General features: G+C 39.0%; 1 protein-coding gene across 6 annotated transcripts in view; it reads right to left on the bottom strand.

Moving 5' to 3' along the window:
• nectin1b (nectin cell adhesion molecule 1b) overlaps positions 1-25,902 on the bottom strand; it is a 275,781-nt gene that overhangs the window by 153,541 nt on the left and 96,338 nt on the right. Inside the window, exons 6-7 of one of the 6 annotated variants that reach the window (XM_047392150.1) lie at positions 9,136-9,180; positions 1,418-7,845 (exon numbers count right to left, since the gene is read on the bottom strand). The exons of 4 other annotated variants lie outside the window; for them this stretch is intronic. In XM_047392150.1, coding sequence (XP_047248106.1) covers positions 7,340-7,845; positions 9,136-9,180 — 551 coding nt within the window. In that variant the 3' untranslated portion in view covers positions 1,418-7,339. Of the gene's footprint in view, positions 1-1,417; positions 7,846-9,135; positions 9,181-25,902 lie in introns of those variants that run through there. One more of the 6 variants, XM_047392151.1, reaches the window with a different exon arrangement.

Here is a 25,902-nt window from a genome sequence, read left to right as displayed (position 1 = left end):
AACTTATTAGAACCATAAAGGATGAGAATCTAACCATCCAAAAAAGCAAGAAAAGAGAAAAGCCCAATTTAAATAAACAATGAGATCATTTTCATGTTCTTTTGAAGGTAATGCTGTCTCTACATTGTGATCAGTTTTATTTTTTTAAGTTTTACTCTCTCTATTTCACTCAGTGGAGTAATGGGATGCTTTGTTTTTGAAATTTGCACCCCAAGAGTAGCACATTTTAAAAACAAAATGCTGCCACATTGTGTCCTGGAGGTACTTTGATAGAGGGAAAGTGGTAGAATTCCTCCCACAGCTCTGTGAAGCGGAACAAAATGGATAGATAAATAAAAAAAAAAAAAAAAAAGCTAGACGGGCATGCATGTTAAAAGCCTATGTGCCATCAAAGCCCCTTAGGGTACAAAGGGCTCTTTTAGCAAATGGATGGCAACAGCTGCAAACTCTGGGCTGTTCTTAATGTGCACAGTGCAGATGTCTGCATTCGAGTCCCACAGATCTGTCTAGCTCTACACTGGGCCTCTCTCATCATATCGCTGCAGCTTCATTAGGCATTGAACTCCGTTTCAACATCTGTCTGACAGTTTTCACTCTCTAATTAAAGCCAAAAAAGTTATGCTGATCCCCATCAGAGACTTGTGTTATATACTGTAGGCATCCCTTTATCTCTGCTGTGTTATACTAACACATCCTGGGTCTTTTTATGGTTTTCTTAGTAACAGAAACAGTACTAATGGGAATAAACAATCACTGCAAAAATATCTTGTAAACTCTTTGTATCACGTTAACTCTGGATGAACCCAGGACATTATTTCCCGCATCCCAGGTATGTATGTGTTTTGCTTCACAATCCTCTTTAAGGCTGTGGTTATCCCTGCTGTTTATGCACATTTTTCTCCAACACTTTTTCCTTCCACTCAACTTTCCATTAAACATGGATAGAGGACTGTAAACCGCCAGCATTTTTAGCAAACACTGGTGTGGCTCGCCTCGGTTTATGGGCTATCCGAGCCTTGCAAACACAAAATACTTGTATTTGTTCTTCTCATCAGTTCTTTTTATGTTTTGGTCCAGGAACTAGTATGCACCTTAAACACCTGGGAAACCTGTTTCAAATTAACTGACACACGGCTCTAAAATGTGGTCACAATGCCCTTTTAGCTTAAATATTATTATAACAGACAGTTTTGTTCAACCAAATTTATTTACAGAACAAATGTTGTGGGTGTGACATTTTACAGGCACATAAGAAAATGTAATCCAAAGAAGCACCTGCATGAGACACTGTTACATTACGGATATTGGGAAAAGGCTGCAATTACCAAAAATGAATGTATATGAAGCCAGAAATGTCCTGCAAACATGGATCATATTCAGTCAGATAACATTTATCCAATCAGTAAACTGGGACAGGTTGACTATTGAACTCATTTAATGCTCAAAACAAATACAAGTTACTTTACTGGGTCATCACAATTGAACAATTAATTTTTTATTCTTATATTTGTAACACCCTCAGAAATATACATTCACATGGCTGCATACAAACAGATTTATTATTATTTTTTTTACTTTTTGAGATTCTTTCAGCGATACCATTTTGACAGACCATATACATTACCCCTTTGCATGACAGTGAAGTCACTATTGGCATGTTAAAAAGGTACTAGAGGAGCGGTTTTTAGTCGAGACTTTGGGAAAAAGCTATGCATCAACTTCATCTATCCATCAGAGTCTCCATGTTTGCACTCCGATAAGGTTTATTTTACACGACAAGCTCCCTAATAAACCCAGACTATAATCTCCACCTTATGTACAATATTTACAGTGGAATGTTAAACATACTGAATACAAAAGTAGATTAGGATGGAATGAAGTTACAGTCACTATTATAAAATAGAAAGTCAGAACACCTCCGTAATATGAATGTTAATATTTAACAATGTACATATCAATCCTAAAGTGTTTTTTGTCTGTCCAACATGTCTGAGAAGCAGTTGTGGCAGTGGTTTCATAAGAAAATCAGAAACAAAAAACATATGAAACCATTCAGTTGTGCTTTCAAATAGGGGCCATGTTCATTCATTTAGACATGCAAGGTTCTTTTTACTGGATTACAGTTGCAATTGTTGTGCTTAAAAGCTTAGAAGAATCTTAACAACCAGTTAGGCTGCAGAATTTAGACCTCTTCAGGACAAATATTCAATATTGAGTGCAATGTAACATTTAGCTGTTGTTAGTTAAAATGGCAACAAATGTAGCTTTGAATTTGATTTAGTGATCAAATATAGATGCAGTGTTAGTAAAGTGCTGGAAAGAAAGCTAACTAGATTGAACAGCACGTAAATGATCATTTATGTCAAATACAAGAGATTTGCAGTCTGCGTTGTAAATGTTTTTCACTTCCCTGGAACTTTTTCACATTTTCGTATGTTACTGACAAAAACCCCCAATGCATTTTCATTGGGATGGTAATTAAGACCAAAATAAAGTAGCTCATAATGGTGAAGAGGAGGGTAAATTACAAAATATTTTTCATTTTTTTCCTTTCAAATAAAAAACGGAAAGGTGTCCATGTGTATTCAGTAACTTTACAGACAAAATCATGTGTATCCAATTGTCTTTAGAAAATATAGTTGTTTGGTGAAGCCCTCAGTGGCTTGTTAGATAACATTAGGGAACAAATGTTAAAGTAAAAGTAATCAGAATTTCAGAAACTTTTGTTTAATTTTTGGGAGCCATGATCAACATTATTTAAGAAGTTATTATAATCATAAAAACTTAAATTTAGGACCAGCATAAATAAAAAAGAAATGAAATGAACGTAAATATTTAATGTGCTTAATAATGTAAGGTAAAATGTTTTTTTTTTACTTCTGAATGTACTTACACCCAGTCAACAATGCCTCGTTCTAGTTTGGGCTAAACCTCAGAACGGTTACTGATGGCGGGTTTTCGCCAGATCTAAATAACGTGGCTTTCAAGTTAAACCTTTTGTAAATATACACTTTACCACCATGAAGGAGCTGGTAGCGGATAATGTCGCTAAAATGTATTGATTTTAATTGCCTCTCAAAGAGCTTATGTCAAAAAAAATAATCTCCTTATTGTAAAAAACAATGAAGTCACAAAAACACAAATTTAAGATGTAAAACTATGTGTAAAATCTGGACAAATTTTCGAGTTTCTAAGGTCTAAAATTGAGCTGAGTAAACGTTTTTACGACTTACACGTAAAGATCCTGCAGAAACCCTGAGTAGTACATAGTTCTGACAGTTAGTAGTCTTCTGTAGGCAATTTGTTGATTTTATTTATTCAGGGCTATCTTTGTAAAAGGGGACTGAAGACAAAGGTATGCCAAACTTGATGATCACAATTTTCTTTAGAAAAGTTGTCTGTAAAAGGGTCTATCCTTTTCCTTCTGCTTCACATTTCTGCATCACTTTTTCTTTGGTCTATGACACAAAAACTCCCATAAATCACACTGAAGTCTGTGGGTGTTATATGGAAAAAACATGGAAAGTATGAATACTTTTTGAACAGTTTGTTTTTTTTCATCCGTTTGGGTAATGAAGAGCATAAATAAACTGGAAGTGTTTGCTATGACTACCTCACACCTCCTCACTTTGATAGGCACTGAATAAAAGACCAAAAACAGAAATCGTGCTCTGTTTTCTTATAATGCTGTGGTTCAAACATGTTTAGACTAAAAAAAAATTACAATAAAGCATTCCCCCTGCCTGTGTCAGAAAACAACTATTATGCCAACAGTGACAGAAGAAACTGGCTACTGTTGCTTAGTTTATTTTGAGCCATGTCCTGTCTGTGTAAAAACCAAATAAGGCAATTCAAATATGAATCGGAGCAGAACTGAATGGAACAGAACGAAAGTGACTTCTAATAAGAACAACATATCCCTCATTGTTCAATGCTTGTTTATGTATATTATACAATATAGATTGAGGCTCATGATTAACATGCTCATCTAAAAGCATACAGTAGACAAGCATGGACTATAAAACATTCACATCTGCAAGAAAATGTCTCACAGGGATGTTTTTTTTTTTTTTTGTCTTCTTTATCATTTCAACATATATTTATATAGGTACTTTTGTATTGACTGAAATATTGTTGCTGGGTACTGCGTACCGATTAACTCATAGCTCTGCCAACACTGGCGACATTAAAAAAGAAGGATTTTGTCGCCTTTTTAAGCTGCAAATGAGGACAAAAACACACTGGAATTGACTGTAAAAAAATACCAACAAATGCACTTCCACTCCCACACACAAAAACATGCATGAAATAAGGCTTAATACAGTATTTATAGTGCTCAGAGCTAGTCAGATATGTTGTTTACATCCACAGATTTACTGCAATGCTTCTTTTATCTCAAATATTTCACATTGAGATTTTTTTTTTTTGTTTGAAGGAAATACATTTTACTGATTGCTTAATGGACCTCAGAGCTGAGGAGAAAACAAGACTTTCTGCTATACTAGCATCCATTGGCACTTGCTAACATCAATTTTAAAAACAGATAAGGATATATACTGTATAATGCTTGCATACAGAGTCAGTGTGTCCCCATATGCTGAAATAGATCTTGACATTAAGGCAAAAAAAAAAACATTTCATTACTGTAAAATCACTCAAAAATAGCTGGAATTCAATTGGAAAGGAGGAAAAGAAAGAAACATCATAAAAGCAGCAGTCGAGTTCTTATGCTGCCTTCTAACTTGGCAGCATGACCACTATTATGTTTTCAAATCCCTTTACTTGTTAAAATATTTTCTCTGTTGGCGTAAATAAAAGCATCAGTTGACATTTCCCCTCTTGTTCAAGTCCTTTGTGTCCATGGATGACTCCTGGTGGAAAATGAGGTTGATGTAAGCCAGTTCTTTAGTAAACAGTCACAATAGGAGAGGCAGAACCATTACTGGAAATTTCCTCAGACACTTTTTGCTGACATCCATTTGATAAAAAGGGGTCAGAACCAAACATAATTATGGCAGCTCAAAACGCACACACAAACACAAAAAAACCCCAGCAAGACATTTCATTAAAGTGGTAAGATTTTTGAGCGCGTGTACACAGGTCAAACTGTTCAAGTCAAGTGACAATCATAACATATCTGAGCATTATTAGTGATCCTGTGAGGCTTAGCAAATGTCTTTTGGACATAATTCCTTACGAAAGAAATCATACCCTTGGAACCTTTCCAGATTTTGAACATTACAACCACAAAAATCAATGGATGTGATTGAAATATTATGGGATAGAGCAACACAAAGTGGGGCACAATTATAAAAAAGAAGCAAATTAAACATGATTTTCTAAATTTTTTGTAAGTAACAATCTGAATCACTACTTTGTAGAAGCTCCCTTTGCAATGAATAGATTTCTCATTTTCTCAGTAACTTTCTATAGATCATGGCATGCTGTATTACCTTTTGAGATCTTTTAGCCTACTATATGCTAACAGAAAGGTATTATTTAAAGTGATTTTATAGAACTTGGAGTAATCAGGCCTGGTTGTGGTTCGTGAAATTGAACGCAGCTTTTCCAAACATGGTATATCATATTATTAATGATTATGAGTTACTTGAGTTGTGTCCACCAGTTTTGGCTCATTCTTCTTTGCAAAATATCTGAACCTCTGTCAGACTAGATGGAGAGCATCTGAACATCCGTTTTTAAACACTGATACAGATTCACAGTGAGGTTAAGGTCTATGCAGTTCTAACATATGATTATGCTTTGATCTAAAGCATTCCCTTGTAGCTCTGGCACTATCCTTACGGTCATCTTTTGTGGTCTGTAGCAGGTATTGTTTCAGGCTGGCCCTGTCAGTAGCTCTATGCATCTATTATCAGCTTCTCTGTCCCTGCAAAAGAAAAGCATCCCACAGCATCATGCTGCCACCACCATGTTTCATGGGCACCTTCTTCCACATGTTTACTGTGTCCCCTACATGGATTTTGGCAAACTGCAGAAGGGACTTCTTATAGCTTTATTTGAACAATTCAACCATCTTGCCACTCATCCAAAAGGAGTCAATTTCAGAGGGTACAACTATTGCTTGTCATGCTGGCAGATTTCCCACCTGAGCTATGGATTCTCTACAGTTACTCCAGAGCTACAGTCACCCTCTTGGTTGCTTTTTAGATGAGGTCTTTCAGATCTGCCAGTTTGATCTAGATTTTACTTCAGGGTAAAAGAGGGAAAGTGGCTGAATTTTAATCCACATCACAGTTTTAAATTTTAAATTTGCAAAAGGTTTTCTACATAACATGTCCCTTTCCTTCCAATTTACAGTTATGCACTACATAATGTTGGTATATTGCGTAAAATCTGAATAATATACATTGAGGTTTGTGGTTGTAATGTGACAAAATGTGAAACAGTTCAAGCGGCATTATTACCTTTGCAAGACACTGCTTTTGCAATAAATTGAAAAATAGAACATTGAGCCAGCTTCAGCCCTTCTCTCCAATGATTTTATAATTCCCTAATATGAAATGTTAGCAATAAAATTAAGTAATTGAATGTTATGATGTCGCCACCACATGTCTGCATGGCTCAGTAGCTGACACCCTTTTGGTAAACAAAAATAATTCAAGATGAGGGTCAAGATGTATTAACAATGTCTTTGGAGAACAACAACGTGCTTGCGTCATAAATGATACACATATGTACAGCTAGTTTAATTTTTTTTAATCTTTTTTTTCCTGAAACATTTGACCATAAAGTTTCAAACACTTTGAACTCCATCTGTAAATATGTCAGACACATAACTCTCATTTCTCTGCAGATCATACAAAAAGAGAATATAAAAATGACAAAATTGCAAATGCCAATGAAAAAAGAACAAAAAAGACCCCATACATCCAGTGTAGGACTTTCACAAATGTGCTCAGCAAAACCTTAACCTGTTTTCTTTTTTTTTATACATTTAATACATTTCAAACATGAAAAATAAAATACACATAAAAGTAGAATACAACAGTATTAACCAATCACCTTTCTGGCCTTGTAGCCACACTGAGTCCATTTACATACCTTAGTTTGTATTCTTTTCCCGTTAACTTGATGAAAGTGATACCAATGCTGTTATGTTGAGAAGTCGTTTTCTTGGACTTTAAATAGACCCTTGACTTTCTAACAGTGATTAGTTGGATGGAGTCTGATGCGGGGAAGGAGGGAGTGAGGTGGAAATGCCACTGTGGGAGGTGCAGGCTGACGAAGGGAGGGTGGGGAGGGGTGTAGGTGGGTATGAGGGGAGGTGAGGTGGAATGCAGGTGAGGGACAACTGGTTGCTCTCGGTTGTATGCCACTACACGTACCACTCTTTCTTAGAAATGACAGAGCCGTCGGTTTGAGAGATCATATCATCGGCTATTTCAGGTTCTGGGTCGTACTGGAAGGCAAGAGTCCGCTCCTCATAATCTCGGCTCTCCCCCTCATCTACAGTGAAGTATGGTCTCTTCAGGTCCTCGGATTCAGCATCGAAATTCCGCTCGCTCGCCTCAAATCCCCCAGTGTTGCCGATTTGTGCTGGCTTCTTCTCGTCGTCCGAGTCATCCGGGTACTGAAGGTTCTTGGGGATGGGGGGATGCGCAGGCAGACCGCCCGCTTTGCTGTACCCGTTTCCGAACACGTGCTTCTTCGTGCTGTAGTCTCCCTTGAAGGTGCGCTGGCGACGGCGCAGGAACACGAAGACCAGTATGGCCGCCAAGATCAACAGTATTCCTCCCCCCACAGCGCCCCCGATGGCGGCACCTGCACTGTGCTGGTCCTGCGAGACGCCATGGCCCCTGGGTGTCGGGTTGATAGGGAGGTCTGGGTAGGAAAAGACAGATGGAAGGGAGTGTGTCAGTGCTCTGGTGGGAGGAGGTGCAACTGTGCAGGTGCATTTTTTCAAAACAAAAAAGGAAAGATGATGTAAGGGACACAAGGACGGAAAAGCAAAAGGGATAGGAAGGACCCCCACCGCATAAGCCATAACCAACCCCACCCAATTCCACAGGAACCAACAGTGTTTCTGAGGGCAGTAACATGCAGTTTCAGGCACAGACAGAATGATTTTAAACTTCAGTTGACCAAACAAAGTGAATGAAGGTTTATTAAGCATGCAGAAATTCTTGTTCTACCTGGCAAAAAGATGTAACAATTTACTAAAAGCTTAGCAGCAGATGTGTTTACAATGCTTTAAGAAAATATGTACATCTTACATGTTTCTTCTGTTTTTGCTTCTTTTTGCCACTTAAATGTTTCAGATCAAACCAATTTTATTATTAGACAAAAATAACCCGAGTGAATAAAAAAAGCAGATTACAAATGGTGGTTTTATTCAATACGTGAAGACAGCTTTTCAAATTAACATTGACCTATGTGAAGTAATTGCTCCCTAAACCTAACAACGGTTTAGTGTTAACAATGCCTGACAATTATGTTTTTACATCACCACGGGGGCCCATTCTTCTTTACAGAAGTGTTTGAAGTCAGACACATTGGAGGGTTTTTGCGTATGAATGGACAATTTAACAACAGCATCTCCATTGAATTTGAGCCTGGACTTTGACTAGACCTCACCAAAGCCGTCATTTTCCTGTTTTTTGGGCCATTCAGAGGTGGACTTACTGGTGTGCTTTAGATCAATGTTCTGCTGCATAACCCCAGACCATCACGCTACCATAACCATTTAATTGTTGGTATGCTGTTCTTGCAGTAATTCTGGTAGGCCAGCCACTCCTGGGAGGGGTTCACTGGATCTGTGTTTGGAAGGATGATTCGGCCCAAAGCCATGGCTTTGTAAACGTTTCTAGACATATACTGTATGTTAATGACTTTGTTTCTCATCTGTTGCTAAATGTCTTTAGATTGGTTCATGATGTTTTCCAGACTACTTTTTGTGTTCTACCAGTCTAGCAGTAATCAAACCTGTGTATGACTGGTAAAATCAAACCAAAAATATATTAAACCAAACAAATATGGTTTTATATATTAAAACAGTTAATTGATACCTAAACGAGGGGGGCAATTATATTTTCACATGGGGTCAAGTGGGTTTACATAGATTTTTATGCTTAATAAATGAAATCATCATTTGAAAACAGCTTTTGTACTTACTCAGGTTATTGTTGTTGATGATAAAATGTGTTGGATGATCTAAAGCTTTTAAATGTGACAAAAAAGCAAAAATAGAAAGAAATATTTAAGGGGCAATACTTTTTCATGCCACTGTAATTCACTAAGGAGGAGTCCGGCAAAAAGTAGCAGAACAAGACATCTTCATCAGCAGTGCAGAGGTAATGAAATGAGAGAGCGCCGCCTGGGATGATTATCAGCAGCCAAGCATACACGGACACAAAGCACTGAGAGAGCAGATAAACACGAAGCTCCTCCACTGAAGCAGTGGAGCGGCACACCAAAGAGACAGCATCAGTTTAAAAGAGGAAATGTGTGTGTTTCTTTAGAAAGAGCAGCACAGAAAGGAGAGGAATATATGGAAGAAATCCATTAATATAGCAATGACTGAATAGGACTATTAACTTGCTGTTGACTATATATAACACGACATTCATTTCTGGAGCTAGAGTGAGACATCACAACCAGTTTTACATCACACTGAACATACTCATTGGGTTAGTTTCCTATTGTAAAACTACAGAAACCAGAATCTCCTACTGTACTGGTATGCTGATACTTAAACCGAAAAACTCAGCAAAGTACCCTTCGGCAGTGAGAGGAAAAGACTGTAATCAAAGCTTTGACGGTGCATTGGTATTTGGGGTGAACGAGCACAGTACAAGTTTGTTTGCTTGAGAATGTGTTGAGAAGTGGGAAAAACAGCATTTATTACTCAAATGATGTTGGCGATGAATCAAAAAGAGGAAGGAACAAAAAGGGAGCATTTTGTTTGAAAGGATTTACAGCTTTTGATATGATTACTGGTTTGGCCTTTGCTTTAATATTTGTTTTATTGCCACCCTATAATGAGACATCTTAATGTAATTGGGATTAGATCTTAACACCGTCCATATGTTCATCTGGATCTGAAAACACGTGCACTGATATTCAGGGAGCTGTTAACAAACAACATGATGAACGCAGCTCGTTTGCTCTCTGCCTCAGTATTGCCTTCGAGCATGGCTGAGCAAAAGGAAGCTCATTTGCACTGCTAACAACTAAACAAAATGGCTGTTGAGCAAAAAAAACTGTTACTTGAAAAAGTATTCCCACCCCTGTAACCTACCCAGTTTTAACAAGTAGACCAATAACTCACTTTACTGTCTCAGTGAGTTTACGTGGCAGACCAATACAAAGTAATAGATCAATATGAAGTGAAATAAAATGAGACTCATAATTGGATTTAGGTCTGGACTTTGACTGGGCTATTCTAACATTAGAAGGTCATCCTCTGCTCCAGCCTTGACTATTTTGCAGTCTCTAACAAGTTTTCCTTAAGGATTGTCCTGTAATAAGTTCAGCATGATGCTATCACTACCATGTACCAAGGGGGGAATAGTTTGTTCAGGGTGATTTTTACTGCAGGTTTTCCATAACATGCAGGCATTTGCAGGAAATTAGATTTTGCTCTCATCTGACCAAAACACTTTCTTCTACATGCTTGCTGTGTCCCCAACATGACTTGAAGCGACCTGGCAGCAGGTGTTCTTACTGCTTTCTTGTAAACCAAGCCTCTCTTCCCCTCCACTTCCCAGGCATGCCCTGCAATGTTAGGTCTATTGTAACGCTGTACATTTAGTGCTGCACATTGTGATATTTTATCTGAATATGGAAATTACAATTTTCTTCAAGACTTCTTTTTTGCGATCACCTACATTTTATAGGCAACCAAACATAGCATCCATGGAATCCTTTGTCATAGGAATATTGCACATTCTGAGACTAAGTGACAACTGCGATGCTCTGCAGGTCAAGTTTATCATATGAAATCCAAATAGGATACATTGAAGTTTGTCCTTGTGACTGAAAAAGTATGAAAAGGTCAAGGGGTGTGCATGTGATGTTACTGTGCAAGACAGCCAAGTCAAACAGAACATTACATGAAGAAAAGAGACACATTTTAATCTAAAATGATACAAATTTTAGACATTAAAAATCTTCTCATATGATCAACCTGAAGCCTTGAATCAAATCAGTTACGCTTGATAAGAACTGCTCTTTATTAGAATTGATGAATCTGAGCATTACAGCTACAAAGGGATGGCACTAGGTGAAGTTAAGGAGCTACTGAAGGATTCTTCTCTGCTGTAATTAGAATGGCACTCTATAAGGAAAGACCTCCCGAATGCTGCCGCTGCTCCTGCGCTGCTGCCTTTCTCCCGGGGCCCGATTGCAAAGCTCTCCAATTTCTAAAGAGGCGGCATGGTCTCAAATATCAGCTCAGGTTTTAATCTGACCACCTAATGGGATTATTCAGACACAGGCCTTCATTACACACATCAATGGGAGAGCAGAGCCAGGTCACCCCTACTAGAGAACACATCCTTCTACCAAGCCCGAAGAGGGGTGAAAACCCAGATGATTGAAAGGGTGAACAGTAAAGGGAAAACATTCGGCTGTAATCCTCTGCACTGGCCCTCACTGACCTCCTCTGCAAAGACCTGTTTTTGCTCTTTTAAATCCTAATTTTAATCTTAACTATGGGGATTTTCACCCAGGTTGCTAAAATGAGACATTTACTTTCATTAAAGGAGGTAGAAGACTCAAAGCCACCCTGTTAAAGTACAGAACAGAAGCAGTTAAAGGCGACACAATCAGCCTTCAAAGGTGCTCCCTGTTATTTCCATTTCTAGGAAGGACCAATACTGCTTATTGACACCACAGGATTAAACCACTAAAGATTGAAGGAAGAGTTCAAATCTGTCTTTCCAAAGATCTTCCCTGTAAAAACATTCACATAAAAATACCAATGTTCACTGTAATTCTTCTGTTTCTACAGCAGGTCGGCTTTAAACATTGAACCTGTGAAAACAGTAAACTGGAAGAAATAAAGAAATGAACGAAGGAAGGATGCCCAAAGGAAGGAAAGGTATAAAGGAAACAAGGAAGTGGGGCGTAGAAAACAAGGAAGGAAGGTAAATAGGACACAAAGATGGAAGGATGGAAGTATGCAAGGAGGAACAAAAAACAATACAAGACAAAGAGGGACACAAGGAGGGATGGACAGAGTTAAAAAAAGAAGGATGGACCAAATAAATGACAACAGCAAGAAAGGAGGACACAAGAAAGGAAGGAGCAAGAAAATCAAAGAAGGATAGGCTGAAAATAGGAAGGTAGAGCACAAGGTTTGAGGGACTTTAATAACTTCTTCAGACTGTGTATTATGATCACAAAGTACGGGCCTGATTTAACTCTACTTTTTTAGTGGCCTCCCACCCAAGAAGAACCTGTCCTGGTAAAAACCACTAATGGAATGAGCTATTAGGGTGCTTTACCCAGATGAATCCTGTGGTATAATAGGAGTACTTTAAAAACTGAAAAAACAATGTGCAATGCTCAATGGGTCTCCTCAGCGCAGCAGAGGAACAGTGCTTTTATGCAACAACAAAAAACGACCTCTTCCCAGAATGTTATCGAGCCTCCTTTTTCCCTGATCTCATTCCTCCACAAGGTCACTTCAGTGGCTTTGCAAACATGAAGATATCACAAGAAAATAACTCTCCAACAGAGCCTCCGTGTCTCATTCATTTTTGTGAATGCATGAGAAATCTGAGTAGCCATGGTACAAACTACTTATTTTTCAGAAACAATCATTTTATAAAAATATGTTAGAAATTGAGGTGATTTGACAGCCTGGAGGAAGGAGAATGGAGCAAGGAGGAAGCATTCCTCTTTGCACACCTGCTCTACCGGCAACACCTGCCAACCGCCAGATAAAGACGACCCCAAAAGCAGAGAAGTGATACTGCTCCAGCAAACAAAAAAAGGGGGTGTCTATTAGTGGCACTACGGAAATATGTGGCTAGTGGCAGAAAGTTTGACTTGCAATGTCTAAAACATGCAGCTAAGATTAATAGGAGGAAGAATATGCTGTGATAGGCTTTATTTCAGTCCAAAGGCATAATAGATGCATGCAGGTCAGAAGCAACAGGAAATTCTTTGGCTCTTTTAATGCCAGAGCCCTGTTGTTTAGAATTAATCATCTAGCTCTAAACGCTCACGTTTGACATGATCAAGTGGATGATTTACTGTGTCCTAAGTTTTCCACTGCTTTTACAGCGCTATCTAAGGGCTCCATCTACAGAGCCTTGCAAAAGTATTCATAACGCTTGACCTTTTTACCATTTTATTACAACAACAAACTTTATTACATTTTATCAGGATTTCTGATCATAGACCACCCAAAGCAGCCCACCATTCTCCCACCTGAGTTAGGGAGCTCAGTAGCTCCCCCAGAGTTACTATGGGCCTCTTGGCTGCTTGTCCGACTTCCTCCTTGCCTGTCCTTCCAGTTTAGGTGAACACCCATGTATTCACTGATATTGGGCCATACACATTTTTTCTTTGGAAGGTTTACAGAACAGATGCATTTATTCTGAGATTAAATTACATACAAGTGGAATCTTTAATTATTTATGTGGCTTCTTGGGGCTTTATTTATGGGTAACAGACTAAAGGGGGCTATAGCCGAATGCAGGTCACATTTTTCATGTTTTTTGCTAAAAAAGAATGAATCATTTACCTTGGACTTCACAATTATGTGCCACTTCATGTTGGTCTATCATTTAAAACCCCCTTTTGAAGTTTGTGGTCATGGCATGTTAAAATCTGGAAAAATTGAAGCTGAATAAATAGCTTTGCAAGCCGTTTTAAAACAGACAAGTCATTAAAAGAGAAAAATTGGAAACAAGTGCAACCCCAATAAAACAAAAAGAAAAAAAATTATATTTTGTAGTGGAAATGATTTGCGGCTTCTAAAAAAACAACAGACTAGATATGGAGCAAGGGTATGTATTTCAGTGGAAACCACAGCATAAAACAAACAGCAGGACCACCGAATGTTCAAAGATGCTGAAGGAAAGGAACGTCTGAAGGGCCTTTTAGAGAGGAGTAGTTTCTCAACTCTGTCCTGCAGGTTTCTAGGTGTGCTGCAATCGTGTCTACACATGACAAAAAGGCAAACCAGGAGACAAACATTCCTGAGATTTAGCAACAATCAAACAATCAAGGTTACAGCAGAGGCTGGGAAAATGAAAAGATTTCAAAGTGGAGGGAGTGGTGTGATAATGTGACTAATCTAGGAACAAGCAGCAGACAACAGAGGATCAAAGGGAAATGCAGCAAGAAGTTGGGGAGTGGTGACAGAAAGAAAAAAGGAAGATGGAGAGTGCGCTTTAGAAAAGTCAGCAACAGTGACAACAGCAAATAAAGAGTGGCATAATGAGTGAATGAAGAAGGGGACAATCGGGGAAGACACATTAATTTAGTGGATCCAAAAATCCTCATTACTTCTCCTGTCTGAATTTGCCAGCAGTTGTAAAGTCATGGAAATGTAATTCTGCCACATCGAATAAAAGCTCATCACTGGCAGGAATTAAACATGCTTCATGGGGAGTTGCAGCTGAGGCAAATCTCTTCTTCAACCTCTAGTGAGTGATTTCTTTCTTCCACATCCATGCTTTTTTTCCTCTCGGTTTGTCAAAATACTTCTTATTTTATTATCACTTATCCTACTGGGGCAGAACCCACCTCATATGCAGGTAAATGCCACTTGCTGCACTAAAACCTTCAAACTCATAACTCAAATTGAATTTTTCTTTCAAACAGCCAGTGGATAAGAAGAGTGGAGGACGTGGTGGAGGAGATAACGCAGTGAAATGCTCTCATCAAAACACCGGTGACATCATCCCTGCTATGCATGTGTGAACATGCAGCAGGATCGATCCTTGCAGAAAAACAGCAGACTGCTTTGTGCGTTTAGTCAAAGCTGCTCTTACAGCTGTAAGAGCTATTCAAACCCCTTTTCTCACGTATCAACCACAAACTGCAATGATTATTATTGAGATTTTCTCTTGATTATCAACACAGTCATGCTTAATGTGAGGTAGGAGGAAAGACAGACATGGTACTTAAGTGAAAATCTGAAAAAACCCTATGTCCCATTTTTCCCTCTTTGCTCTGATACCCCTAAATACAATCCGGTATAATTCCCTTTAAAACTCACCAAATTAGTAATTGTGTAATTTAATATCAGTTGAAATACAACAAGTTTTTGAAGGCTAAGCACAAGTAGTGATTTACAGCACAGATAAACAAAGTTGCAGCTATCTTTACAAAGCTGGCACATCATAAACAGAAATGCCACATTATGGTTGGAAATGTTTCTTTATGGGTTTTTTTAAGCTCTTGGAGATAATCACTTTGTGCTACAGGGGCCTCTTCTAATCACTTTAAATGCACTTTTAATGAGCGATGAATATTTACACCAGCATCTTAACACCAGTGGTCCTTTAAAAACATGTTTGCTCATAATGTAGCATTATTAAACTATCTCTCCCTTTATTGCTGGCCTGCATGTGGCTTCACTGCTGAGCTAAGAGGCTGTTATTAGGTCAGCAGGCTCACTGTAAACAAATCTCTAAACATTAGGATGTGTTGAACCAGAAGAGGTTAGGGCACTGTTTGTTTTCCACACTGTCCTGCTCTCAACTTTTTCACTACTTGCCTAGTAAGAGGGATGGATGGATGGATGGATGGATGGATGGATGGATGGATGGATGGATGGATGGATGGATGGATGGATGGATGGATGGATGGATGGATGGATGGATGGATGGATGGATGGATGGATGGATGGATGGATGGATGGATGGATGGATGGATGGATGGATATATAGATAGATAGATAGATAGATAGATAGATAGATAGATAGATAGATAGATAGATAGATAGATAGATAGATAGATAGTTTTGTTTCCCAGTTGTTATGTTGGGAGTGTAATGAGTGAATCACCACACAGCAGAATCAGCAGCTCTGGAGCCTGTGGTCAGACTCCAGGACATCATGTGACCTACTTCATCAGGCTCTCAGGGAGGCGTGACAGATCCAACACCACACGGGTGGACAGCAAGGAGGAGGAATAAGGAGGAGGAGGTTAGCTGGCCCGAAGGGGCTCAGCCAATCCCCCCCCCCGCTCCATCTGTCTGCCACATCCCTCTCCTCTGCATATCCTCCGGAGACCAGAAACAGCAAGCCATGCAGAAACAAATGTTAAGATAAATCACTTCGATCTCAGCTGCTCTTCTCTCACTTGCTCTCCCCTGGTGACATTTGCATTTCAAGTGTCCAGTTAGGCTATCAATTCCTTCAAATACCAGAAAAAAACCTATAGTTATAGAAAAAGGCAACATTCTTCTCCTCCATTTTACGCAAAGCAATGCCTTCCCTCGCCAGTGCTCACACTGGCACAGAGGGCGACCTGCGCTGCTCAAGCTAGGGGAGCAATCCATGCTAATGTCTCATTTGGATAATGAGGTGTGATCTTGGCAGGATCTGACATGCAGACAACCCCCACGCAAGCAGCTAAAGATGTGGGGGCGAGCAAGTAGCTTCATCATCCTAAAGATGCGAAAGCCTGCAGGTTTGTAGATGTCAAAGCAGAAAGTTCAAGGGTGATGAGAGACATGCAGGAGGAGGTGTGTGTGGGGGGTCCTCAAATGTCTGCTGACATCTTTCAGCTTTAAATGAGAGTGTAATAATACACAAGACACACACGTGGCCTTTGGATCTATGAATAATGCAGACGCCGATGTGAGAAGGCGACTACGCAATATGATATAGGACACAGATTGAGACAGATGACAGGCAAAGACAAACAAATTTCGCATTGCAAGGGGAGCCTGTGCAAAGCTGGCATCATAATGTCACTTCTTTCTGTCAGAGAAGAGAAAGAGACAAATGGCTGCACAGCAAAGCACCCCTGTTAGATGTCAGTAATATATAGTACTATATTTGTTTTATTCAAGGATGTTCTTGCTGCAGTCTTGCAGGTTTTATTACGCAGAGCGATGGATGCACCGTCACATTGAGACAAGTAACTTATACCACAGTGACAGTGAGACACTTTAAAATGGACCAAATACCTGTTATAAAGAGTTACAATGACGCTGTTACATTCTCATACAATGGCTTTTTCACATTTGATAATGTTACGACCACAAACTCCAAGGTTGTTGATTCGATGTGATAAATCAACACAAAGTGTAAAATGGAAGAACAATTATACATGATTTTCCTATTTTTTAAATAATTAAAATTACAGTTGGTAGCACTGTTGCCTTGCAGCAAGAAGGTCCTGGGTTCAATTCCCGGCCTGGGGTCTTTCTGCATGGATGCATGGAGTTTGCATGTTCTCCCCGTGCATGCGTGGGTTCTCACCGGGTACTCCAGCTTCCTCCCACGGTCCAAAGACATGCCTGTTAGGTTCATTGGTCACTCTAAATTGCCCTTAGGTGTATGAATGAGTGTGTGCATGGTTGTTTGTGTGTTGCCCTGTGATGGACTGGTGACCTGCCCAGGGTGTACCCCGCCTCTCGCCCATAGACTGCTGGAGATAGGCACCAGCTCCCCCGTGACCCACTATGGAATAAGCGGTAGAAAATGACTGACATTGAAAACAATGTGGTCGGCATTTGTTTTCAGTTCTCTGATTCAATACAAACCTGAGACACATGATGCTGTCATTTTCTTGCACATAGTGTTTTGCATGTAGGCTAGAAAGTGCGCCTTCTTTCACATGTTTCCTACCGGCTGCGAGAAAAGTGTAAACTGGACTTCTTATGATTTTCCTACAACAATGGTGTTGCGATGCTTCAGGTATGTGGAGTGTATGTGGAGTTTTTAACTACTACTTAGGGTAACCCTACTTCCACCTGAGCTCTAGATATATGCAAATCCTCCAAGGATTATTCTTCTTCCACTTCAGAATTATTTGCAACTTTGAGTTGCACTAAAATGTAAAATATCAATTAAATACATTAAAAGTTGTATTTATAACATGGCAAAATATATATATATATATATATATATATATATATATATATATATATATATATATATATATAAAAACAAACGGAAAACTGGATCCCTTGAAGTCTGCAGTGCATAGGAGATTTTCTGGGATTGGTCATTTGCTTCTGTGTCAAATCCTCTTGAAACCCTTTAAAATAAGTTTTATCTGATCCAGAACGACATTGCTACTGTAAACCACAACCATCACAACAGAAACCCAGAAAATATTCACACGAGAAATGGTGCTCTACCACCAGAGTAGGGTTCTAACAACTTCAAGAATCAATGCACAAGTGCCCTCGAGTTGTTCTGGGGACTTGTGGTAGCCTGGAGTCTGGTAAAAGTAATTTCCTGAATGCACTGAAGCCCTGATATTTACAGTTTTCAGCGATGCTGCAGCCAATGTGATAAAATCTTTATCGGATAAACCAAAAGTTTCCAGATTTTATTAGTCAAATCCCAAAAATTAAGCTTCAAAGTGACAGTATAAATAGATTTTCTGGAGAATTTATGACAAGTGCATGCAGAGAACAATTGTAGCTTCATAATATTTGCTAAGGTTTCTTCATCACATTCAGAATTTCTGGTACAAGATAAAAATTTACCCTCAGAGATACCTATGGGAAGAAACTTGTGCCATCAGAAACTGAATTTGAATTGCTCCGACTGAATTTGTATTTGTGTTATTTGAAATGAAATGCATTGGTTTGAAAATGAATTTCACTAAATTGAAACTGAATTTTATGGTTTGAAACTGAATTAATTCGCTTTTAAAATGTATTTCATTGTATTAAAAATTCATTTTGATTACTTTCAGATCTGTAATTTAATTTCAGTTCCAAAATTCAGTTTTTTGTGTCACATATCCGGGTCCTTGAGGATAGCCACAGATTAATCAAACAAAGATCCATGGATTTACGTTTCACTTCACCTTAAACTTCCTTTACGGCATGTTGAGCTGCAGCAGTGCAGCTACATGAGCTTGTCGGACGTCAATCACCAAGTAAAATTACCATCTATAAGAAGCGTCATGTAAACAAAAGATGGTCAAACAGCAACACTTCCAATAACCTCCAGTTATTAGCTAAACATGCCAGATTAGCCTAGTTTGCCGCCGGTGTTACGCCGGTCTGCGTTACTCTTGCCCTTACCTCGGCGTAACATCTGTTGCCTAGCAACCGCGTTAGCGTGAAGCACAGAGCTGTGAAGCCGAACAAATGGAGCCTGAAGGTTAGTAATGCTGTTTCTACTGTAAATAACTACACGGTTTTTATTTACCCTTTTACATATTGCTGATGGTTTATAATGGTGTTTTGTTTTAAAATTTTATTGTTTTATGATCTTGTTCATTATTCAACCATTTAAAATGTTGAAAATATTTCTTGTGTTCATAGATATAAAAATCTAACACTAGATAAAATACATTGATGACAAATACCATTTATTTAATTTATTTGTAAAGTTTTCAACAACTTAAACACTAACATATTAACTTTAGGAACAAAGTTTAAATCATTTTATTCGCATAGTAATAATAATAATTATTATTATAAATAAACCAAATATTAATATTAGATTTCATCTGACTGAATTATATCTGTTTAACTTCCACCCATTGGGGAAACCCAGCGGGGTTTTGAAAACAATGTGCCGGGAGTCAGCTGTTCTCTCGGGGTTTAGCGCACCTCAACCACCCGGTCAGCTGACAGCTGGAGAGGCGAGCCGGGGACGAACATATCGGCATATTTGTGTAATTAAGCGATATCTTGATAAACTGATCAGATATTTTAGGTTTACACAACTACATTCTCGTCTAAAAACATTGTAAACGTTCAGTTGTTTCACAGAATGCGCAATATATCCAATTTTATTCACAGCTTTTCTCTCTCCTCCGGCCTTTGCTACTTCCGTTTGAACAATCTACTTCGACCCGCAATGAATCATGGGATAGAGTGAGCCACGGAGGATACACCGGACCTATCCTTCAAATCTGGGGATAAGAAGGACGCATTTGTTGGAACCTTGGAGATTGGACAGCATTCGTTTTCTCATCCAGGACATTATCGGCCTACAAATGCGTTCTTCAAAGGATGCAGTCCTGAATTTGGACCCAGCAATAGTGAACAACATCCGTGAATCATTAAATCTGTGTTTGATTAATCTGTGGCTTCAAGGACCCGGATGTGTGACACAAAAAAACCAGACCTGAAAGTGAAAGTAATCAAGCAAAATTTTCAATACAAGCAAAGCAATTTTCAAAGCAAACAAATTCAGTTTTAAACCGTTATATTTAGTTTAGTTTAATTTGAAATTACACAAATACAGATTCAGTCAGAGCAATTCAAATTCAGTTTCTGATGGCACAAGTTTCTTCCCATAGATACCATTTTGACCAACTCAAAAACGCTTTGTTGCTGTTGTGGTAGCACGTATTTGGAAATAGGTATGTTCTGCACTTAGCTCATTTGCTTCTATCACAGATTTTACTGAGGCTGATGACTGAAGTGCAAGAACATCTACTCAGGTGATTCCTTTTTTTAGGCAGCATCACCGCCTCTCACCATATACAGGTCCTTCTCAAAATATTAGCATATTGTGATAAAGTTCATTATTTTCCATAATGTCTTGATGAAAATTTAACATTCATATATTTTAGATTCATTGCACACTAACTGAAATATTTCAGGTCTTTTATTGTCTTAATACGGATGATTTTGGCATACAGCTCATGAAAACCCAACATTCCTATCTCACAAAATTAGCATATTTCATCCAACCAATAAAAGAAAAGTGTTTTTAATACAAAAAACGTCAACCTTCAAATAATCATGTACAGTTATGCACTCAATACTTGGTCAGGAATCCTTTGGCAGAAATGACTGCTTCAATGCGGCGTGGCATGGAGGCAATCAGCCTGTGGCACTGCTGAGGTCTTATGGAGGCCCAGGATGCTTCGATAGCGGCCTTTAGCTCATCCAGAGTGTTGGGTCTTGAGTCTCTCAACGTTCTCTTCACAATATCCCACAGATTCTCTATGGGGTTCAGGTCAGGAGAGTTGGCAGGCCAATTGAGCACAGTGATACCATGGTCAGTAAACCATTTACCAGTGGTTTTGGCACTGTGAGCAGGTGCCAGGTCGTGCTGAAAAATGAAATCTTCATCTCCATAAAGCTTTTCAGCAGATGGAAGCATGAAGTGCTCCAAAATCTCCTGATAGCTAGCTGCATTGACCCTGCCCTTGATAAAACACAGTGGACCAACACCAGCAGCTGACACGGCACCCCAGACCATCACTGACTGTGGGTACTTGACACTGGACTTCTGGCATTTTGGCATTTCCTTCTCCCCAGTCTTCCTCCAGACTCTGGCACCTTGATTTCCGAATGACATGCAGAATTTGCTTTCATCCGAAAAAAGTACTTTGGACCACTGAGCAACAGTCCAGTGCTGCTTCTCTGTAGCCCAGGTCAGGCGCTTCTGCTGCTGTTTCTGGTTCAAAAGTGGCTTGACCTGAGGAATGCGGCACCTGTAGCCCATTTCCTGCACACGCCTGTGCACGGTGGCTCTGGATGTTTCTACTCCAGACTCAGTCCACTGCTTCCGCAGGTCCCCCAAGGTCTGGAATCGGCCCTTCTCCACAATCTTCCTCAGGGTCCGGTCACCTCTTCTCGTTGTGCAGCGTTTTCTGCCACACTTTTTCCTTCCCACAGACTTCCCACTGAGGTGCCTTGATACAGCACTCTGGGAACAGCCTATTCGTTCAGAAATGTCTTTCTGTGTCTTACCCTCTTGCTTGAGGGTGTCAATAGTGGCCTTCTGGACAGCAGTCAGGTCGGCAGTCTTACCCATGATTGGGGTTTTGAGTGATGAACCAGGCTGGGAGTTTTAAAGGCCTCAGGAATCTTTTGCAGGTGTTTAGAGTTAACTCGTTGATTCAGATGATTAGGTTCATAGCTCGTTTAGAGACCCTTTTAATAATATGCTAATTTTGTGAGATAGGAATTTTGGGTTTTCATGAGCTGTATGCCAAAATCATCCGTATTAAGACAATAAAAGACCTGAAATATTTCAGTTAGTGTGCAATGAATCTAAAATATATGAATGTTAAATTTTCATCATGACATTATGGAAAATAATGAACTTTATCACAATATGCTAATATTTTGAGAAGGACCTGTATGTGCTTTATTCCCTTCATATCAGTGAAATGGAGGATGGAGAAAGCGACAGTAAGCGAGTAGCAGAGGTTGTCACAGGATGTTACGTAAAGTCATGTAAACAGCCTCCTGCTCTTTTCCTCACCTCTGCTTCGCTCCCAGATGCTGTTAGCCTATCAGCTTATTTTTAGCTTCCACGTTCGCTACTTCATTAAATTCCAAAAGTCAGATTCATTGGGGCATCTCACACGATCACGTGGACATATTTTATTTATTTATATTTCTGAATGGTCCCCACTTTATTCGACTCATTTTCACCACGTGTCAGATTTTCTATTCTCGCCACCATTTTCCCTCGTAACTTGATTTTCTCCAACAAAGCCATCTATTGCTTGTTCAGGAAAGCGTAAACAGATGTTGGCACCGATAGGCATGTGCTTACAGAGGCATCCATTCTCATGCTTTCTTTCCAAATTGAAGAGAAGACTCACACTCCATCCAGTTTACCCCATGTGCCAAGGCCATGTTAAACAGATCCGATGTTAGTCTTTCCAGCTGATCCCGGAATGATGTGCTGTCTTTAAACTGTTTTTTTACAGAAACCGGCTTTTGTGTGAGAGAATAAATCTCAAACTTAGTAAACAAATATATCCAAGAATATGGAAAGAAAAAACTTTCCCACATGTCAATTTACTGTTAACTGCCAAGAGCGAAAACCACACATGTGCTTTCTCAGGGGCGATAATGACATAATTGTAAGGCCATCCTGACCAAACGGCCATTAATCACGCTGTATTATGTGCTGGGAAGAAATTTAAGGTGGCGACATTCATTTGTTTCAAACACAAAAACAGAGTGCGGTGGTGGAAAGCTGATTATCCTAATGAAAGACTGATTTAGCTCTCATGAGCTGGAGGATGATCTTTGAGGTTTAACTGCTTCACTCAGTCATCTTCCTGTGGCTTCCCCTGACTGCTTGAGTGGCATTCCTATTAGTCAATTAAAAAAGCTGCTGAGAATGACTGGTCAAAAAATAACTTCCATTGTGGAGCTTGTTTAATTGTCTTTACTTTTTAGCGCTCCCTCTGATGCCTGTTGGTGATTAGCTGATTAATCATATCTGACGACTCGTCAACTTTATCTCAGGAGATTTCTAAACTGCATGTAAATGAGCCGGGAAGCATTGCATGAAGTTTTCCTCTTCCGCCTTTCTTCCCTGAGAGTGAGGATTGATTAAAAAACAAGAAGTACTTCATTAGATTCTGACACCATATCTGCAGAACACGTGTCCTGGTGGAAAGCTGCCATCACCCGCGCAACTTACTATTGTCGATGCCATCCAAGCTCCAATAAACTAATTGAAACAAGGCTCTCCATGGCCCCGCTGATATCAGCAGCTCCACAGCACCCACCAATCCGTCAGTAAAAGAAGCCTGATTAAAATACGCTTTCCTTTAAGAGCTCCATCAGCTCTGCATCCCATAGTGAGAAAATAGCTTTTCTCCCATACAAACAAGTTGTCAAGGACATTTTATCTCCCTAACACAGGTGGCGGGGGCTGGTTAACAGACAGGTGTGCTGCATATTACCCTGTCAATCTAAAAATTAACTTCAATATGAAAACAAAGAGAGCCACTGCCAAATTCATCCATATTCCAGAAAATAGCTGAGCTTGAAGATGTTTCTAAATCTTGATTGCTCAGGCTTCCTTTTTGTCATTACTTTGTTAAAGTTGACTGCAGGCTAAAGAGAACATCTGGCTGAGCTATTGATTCTCAGCTCCTCTGAAGCCACTAAATCTCAGAATCATTAAAATCAGAATTTAACAAGGAGAAAAATGCAAGTTTTATATTTTCCACCAGTCCAGCATATTTAATTTTTGAATAAATGCATTGAGGCTGTTACGTTGTCACTTTCCTACACTGCAAAGAACACTTAGGTGGCAATATTTATAATATATACTTATAAATACTTACAATAACAGCAGAATTCACCATTCAAGTTTCAACTAAAAATTCACCTCTAACATGCATTGATTCACATAAGCATCAATCCAATTTCCAACCCTCAGAGCCCAGATTCACAGTGAATATCAGGTTTCAAAATATCCACATAAAGCTAACAGGCGCAGGTATAAAACCTACAGGCATATTTATAAAATTAAAATGTGTTCCAATGAGGCTCAACAGACTATAAGTACTTTTTGAAAATAACCTTTAAGCCAAGTTTTCATTAAGCCCATATTTCTGCAATAATAATTGGTTTTTTATTGGTCTGATGTAATGTTTTAATCTTAAATGTCGTGTTTTCATTAGCTGTAAGCTGAAAATCAACATAAATAACGATGAAAACATCATCTGTGAGTAATTAATCTATATATGTTTCACTAGTGAATTAAATTACTGAAATAAATTAATTTTTTTATTATATTCTAATTTATTGAATATGACGGTTTAAAAGCATTTGTTTTGCACAAGCATGAGACATGAAGACAAAACTGCGTTGCCTCTGTCAGTTTGAATAAAAAGCATTGAATTACATCGCTTCAGATCATCTAAAACCATTTCTGAGCTGCTCTGCAATTTGACGGGGCTGGAGCTGAGCCTCTGAACTGTGCTTTAGGAGGAGAGGCTGGCTGCTCTCCCTTTAACTTGACAGTGTTACTATGGGAACCGGCAACGTGCTTTTAAGGCTTGTATGGTACCCTTTGGGAAATTCAGTGCTTCTGGCAATTTAACAGTATAGAACAACACTTGGAGCTTGTTTCCAGCCAGCTTATTAGTTCAGAGGGTACAAAAAGATGTCCAGGTGCTGTGTGATGTTTAATATTCAGGGCAGGTTTCGCAGTGTATGTATTTCCAGATGTCAAGGATGGGGCTTCTTTAGTGGAAATGAAAGCAGCTTCAATCTGTCAGGCAGAAAATATGAAATTCTGAGACATGTGAAATGCTAAAATACAGTTTTAGAGGCCCTACAAAAAAATAAAATTACACTGAACCATTTTGTATTTGTGAAAGGACGGATATGATTGCAGATTCAATTATAAAGGGAACTTTTGCAAACATTTACAAAAAGTAAAAAAAACAACTTTTTCATATTTCAAAAAAGGCGTGTGGCTTATATTAAAAGGGTCTCAATGAGTGTGTGGTTGTCTAAAGCTAATGCTGTTTTAGTTCACATGTAAACTTCAATGAGTGAAAATAAGGTAAAGAATAATGTATTTCTATTGCATTTATTGTTGAATAAAATATTAACTTCATGTAGAAAAGAAGTAGCTGAAATGAGCATCTCTAAATATCCCCATTTATTTTTTAATAACTGCATTTTATGGGGTGTCCAGGACCTAGTGTCAGCCTCTGTCAATTTTGGCTGCTGCCTCTTTAAAGACCCAATCCATCTGGGTCCAGTCTAAATCTGAATGAGAGCATTTATTCCTCAGCATTTGTTTGACAACATGTCAAGCAAGCCTCTGGTAACAATTATTCAAATCTTTCACCCATTGTATAAAGTTCAGGAGGAGAAGCCTCAGCAAGCAGTTTCAGGCTGTTCTGAAGAAATGTCTTCTGTTGTTTTGTACTTTCAAAAAGCCCGAAAGTCACAGGAAAGGGACAATAATATGTCGTTTTATTCTTCCTTATAATATGATGTTCACTCGTTGAGCTTATTCTTCACAGAAAGTTGCCACTGTTGTATCCACC

Source organism: Girardinichthys multiradiatus, chromosome 18 (genome assembly GCF_021462225.1).
Source record: "Girardinichthys multiradiatus isolate DD_20200921_A chromosome 18, DD_fGirMul_XY1, whole genome shotgun sequence".
Classification (NCBI taxonomy): Eukaryota; Metazoa; Chordata; class Actinopteri; order Cyprinodontiformes; family Goodeidae; genus Girardinichthys; species Girardinichthys multiradiatus.
This window is presented reverse-complemented; position numbering and strand designations above follow the sequence as displayed.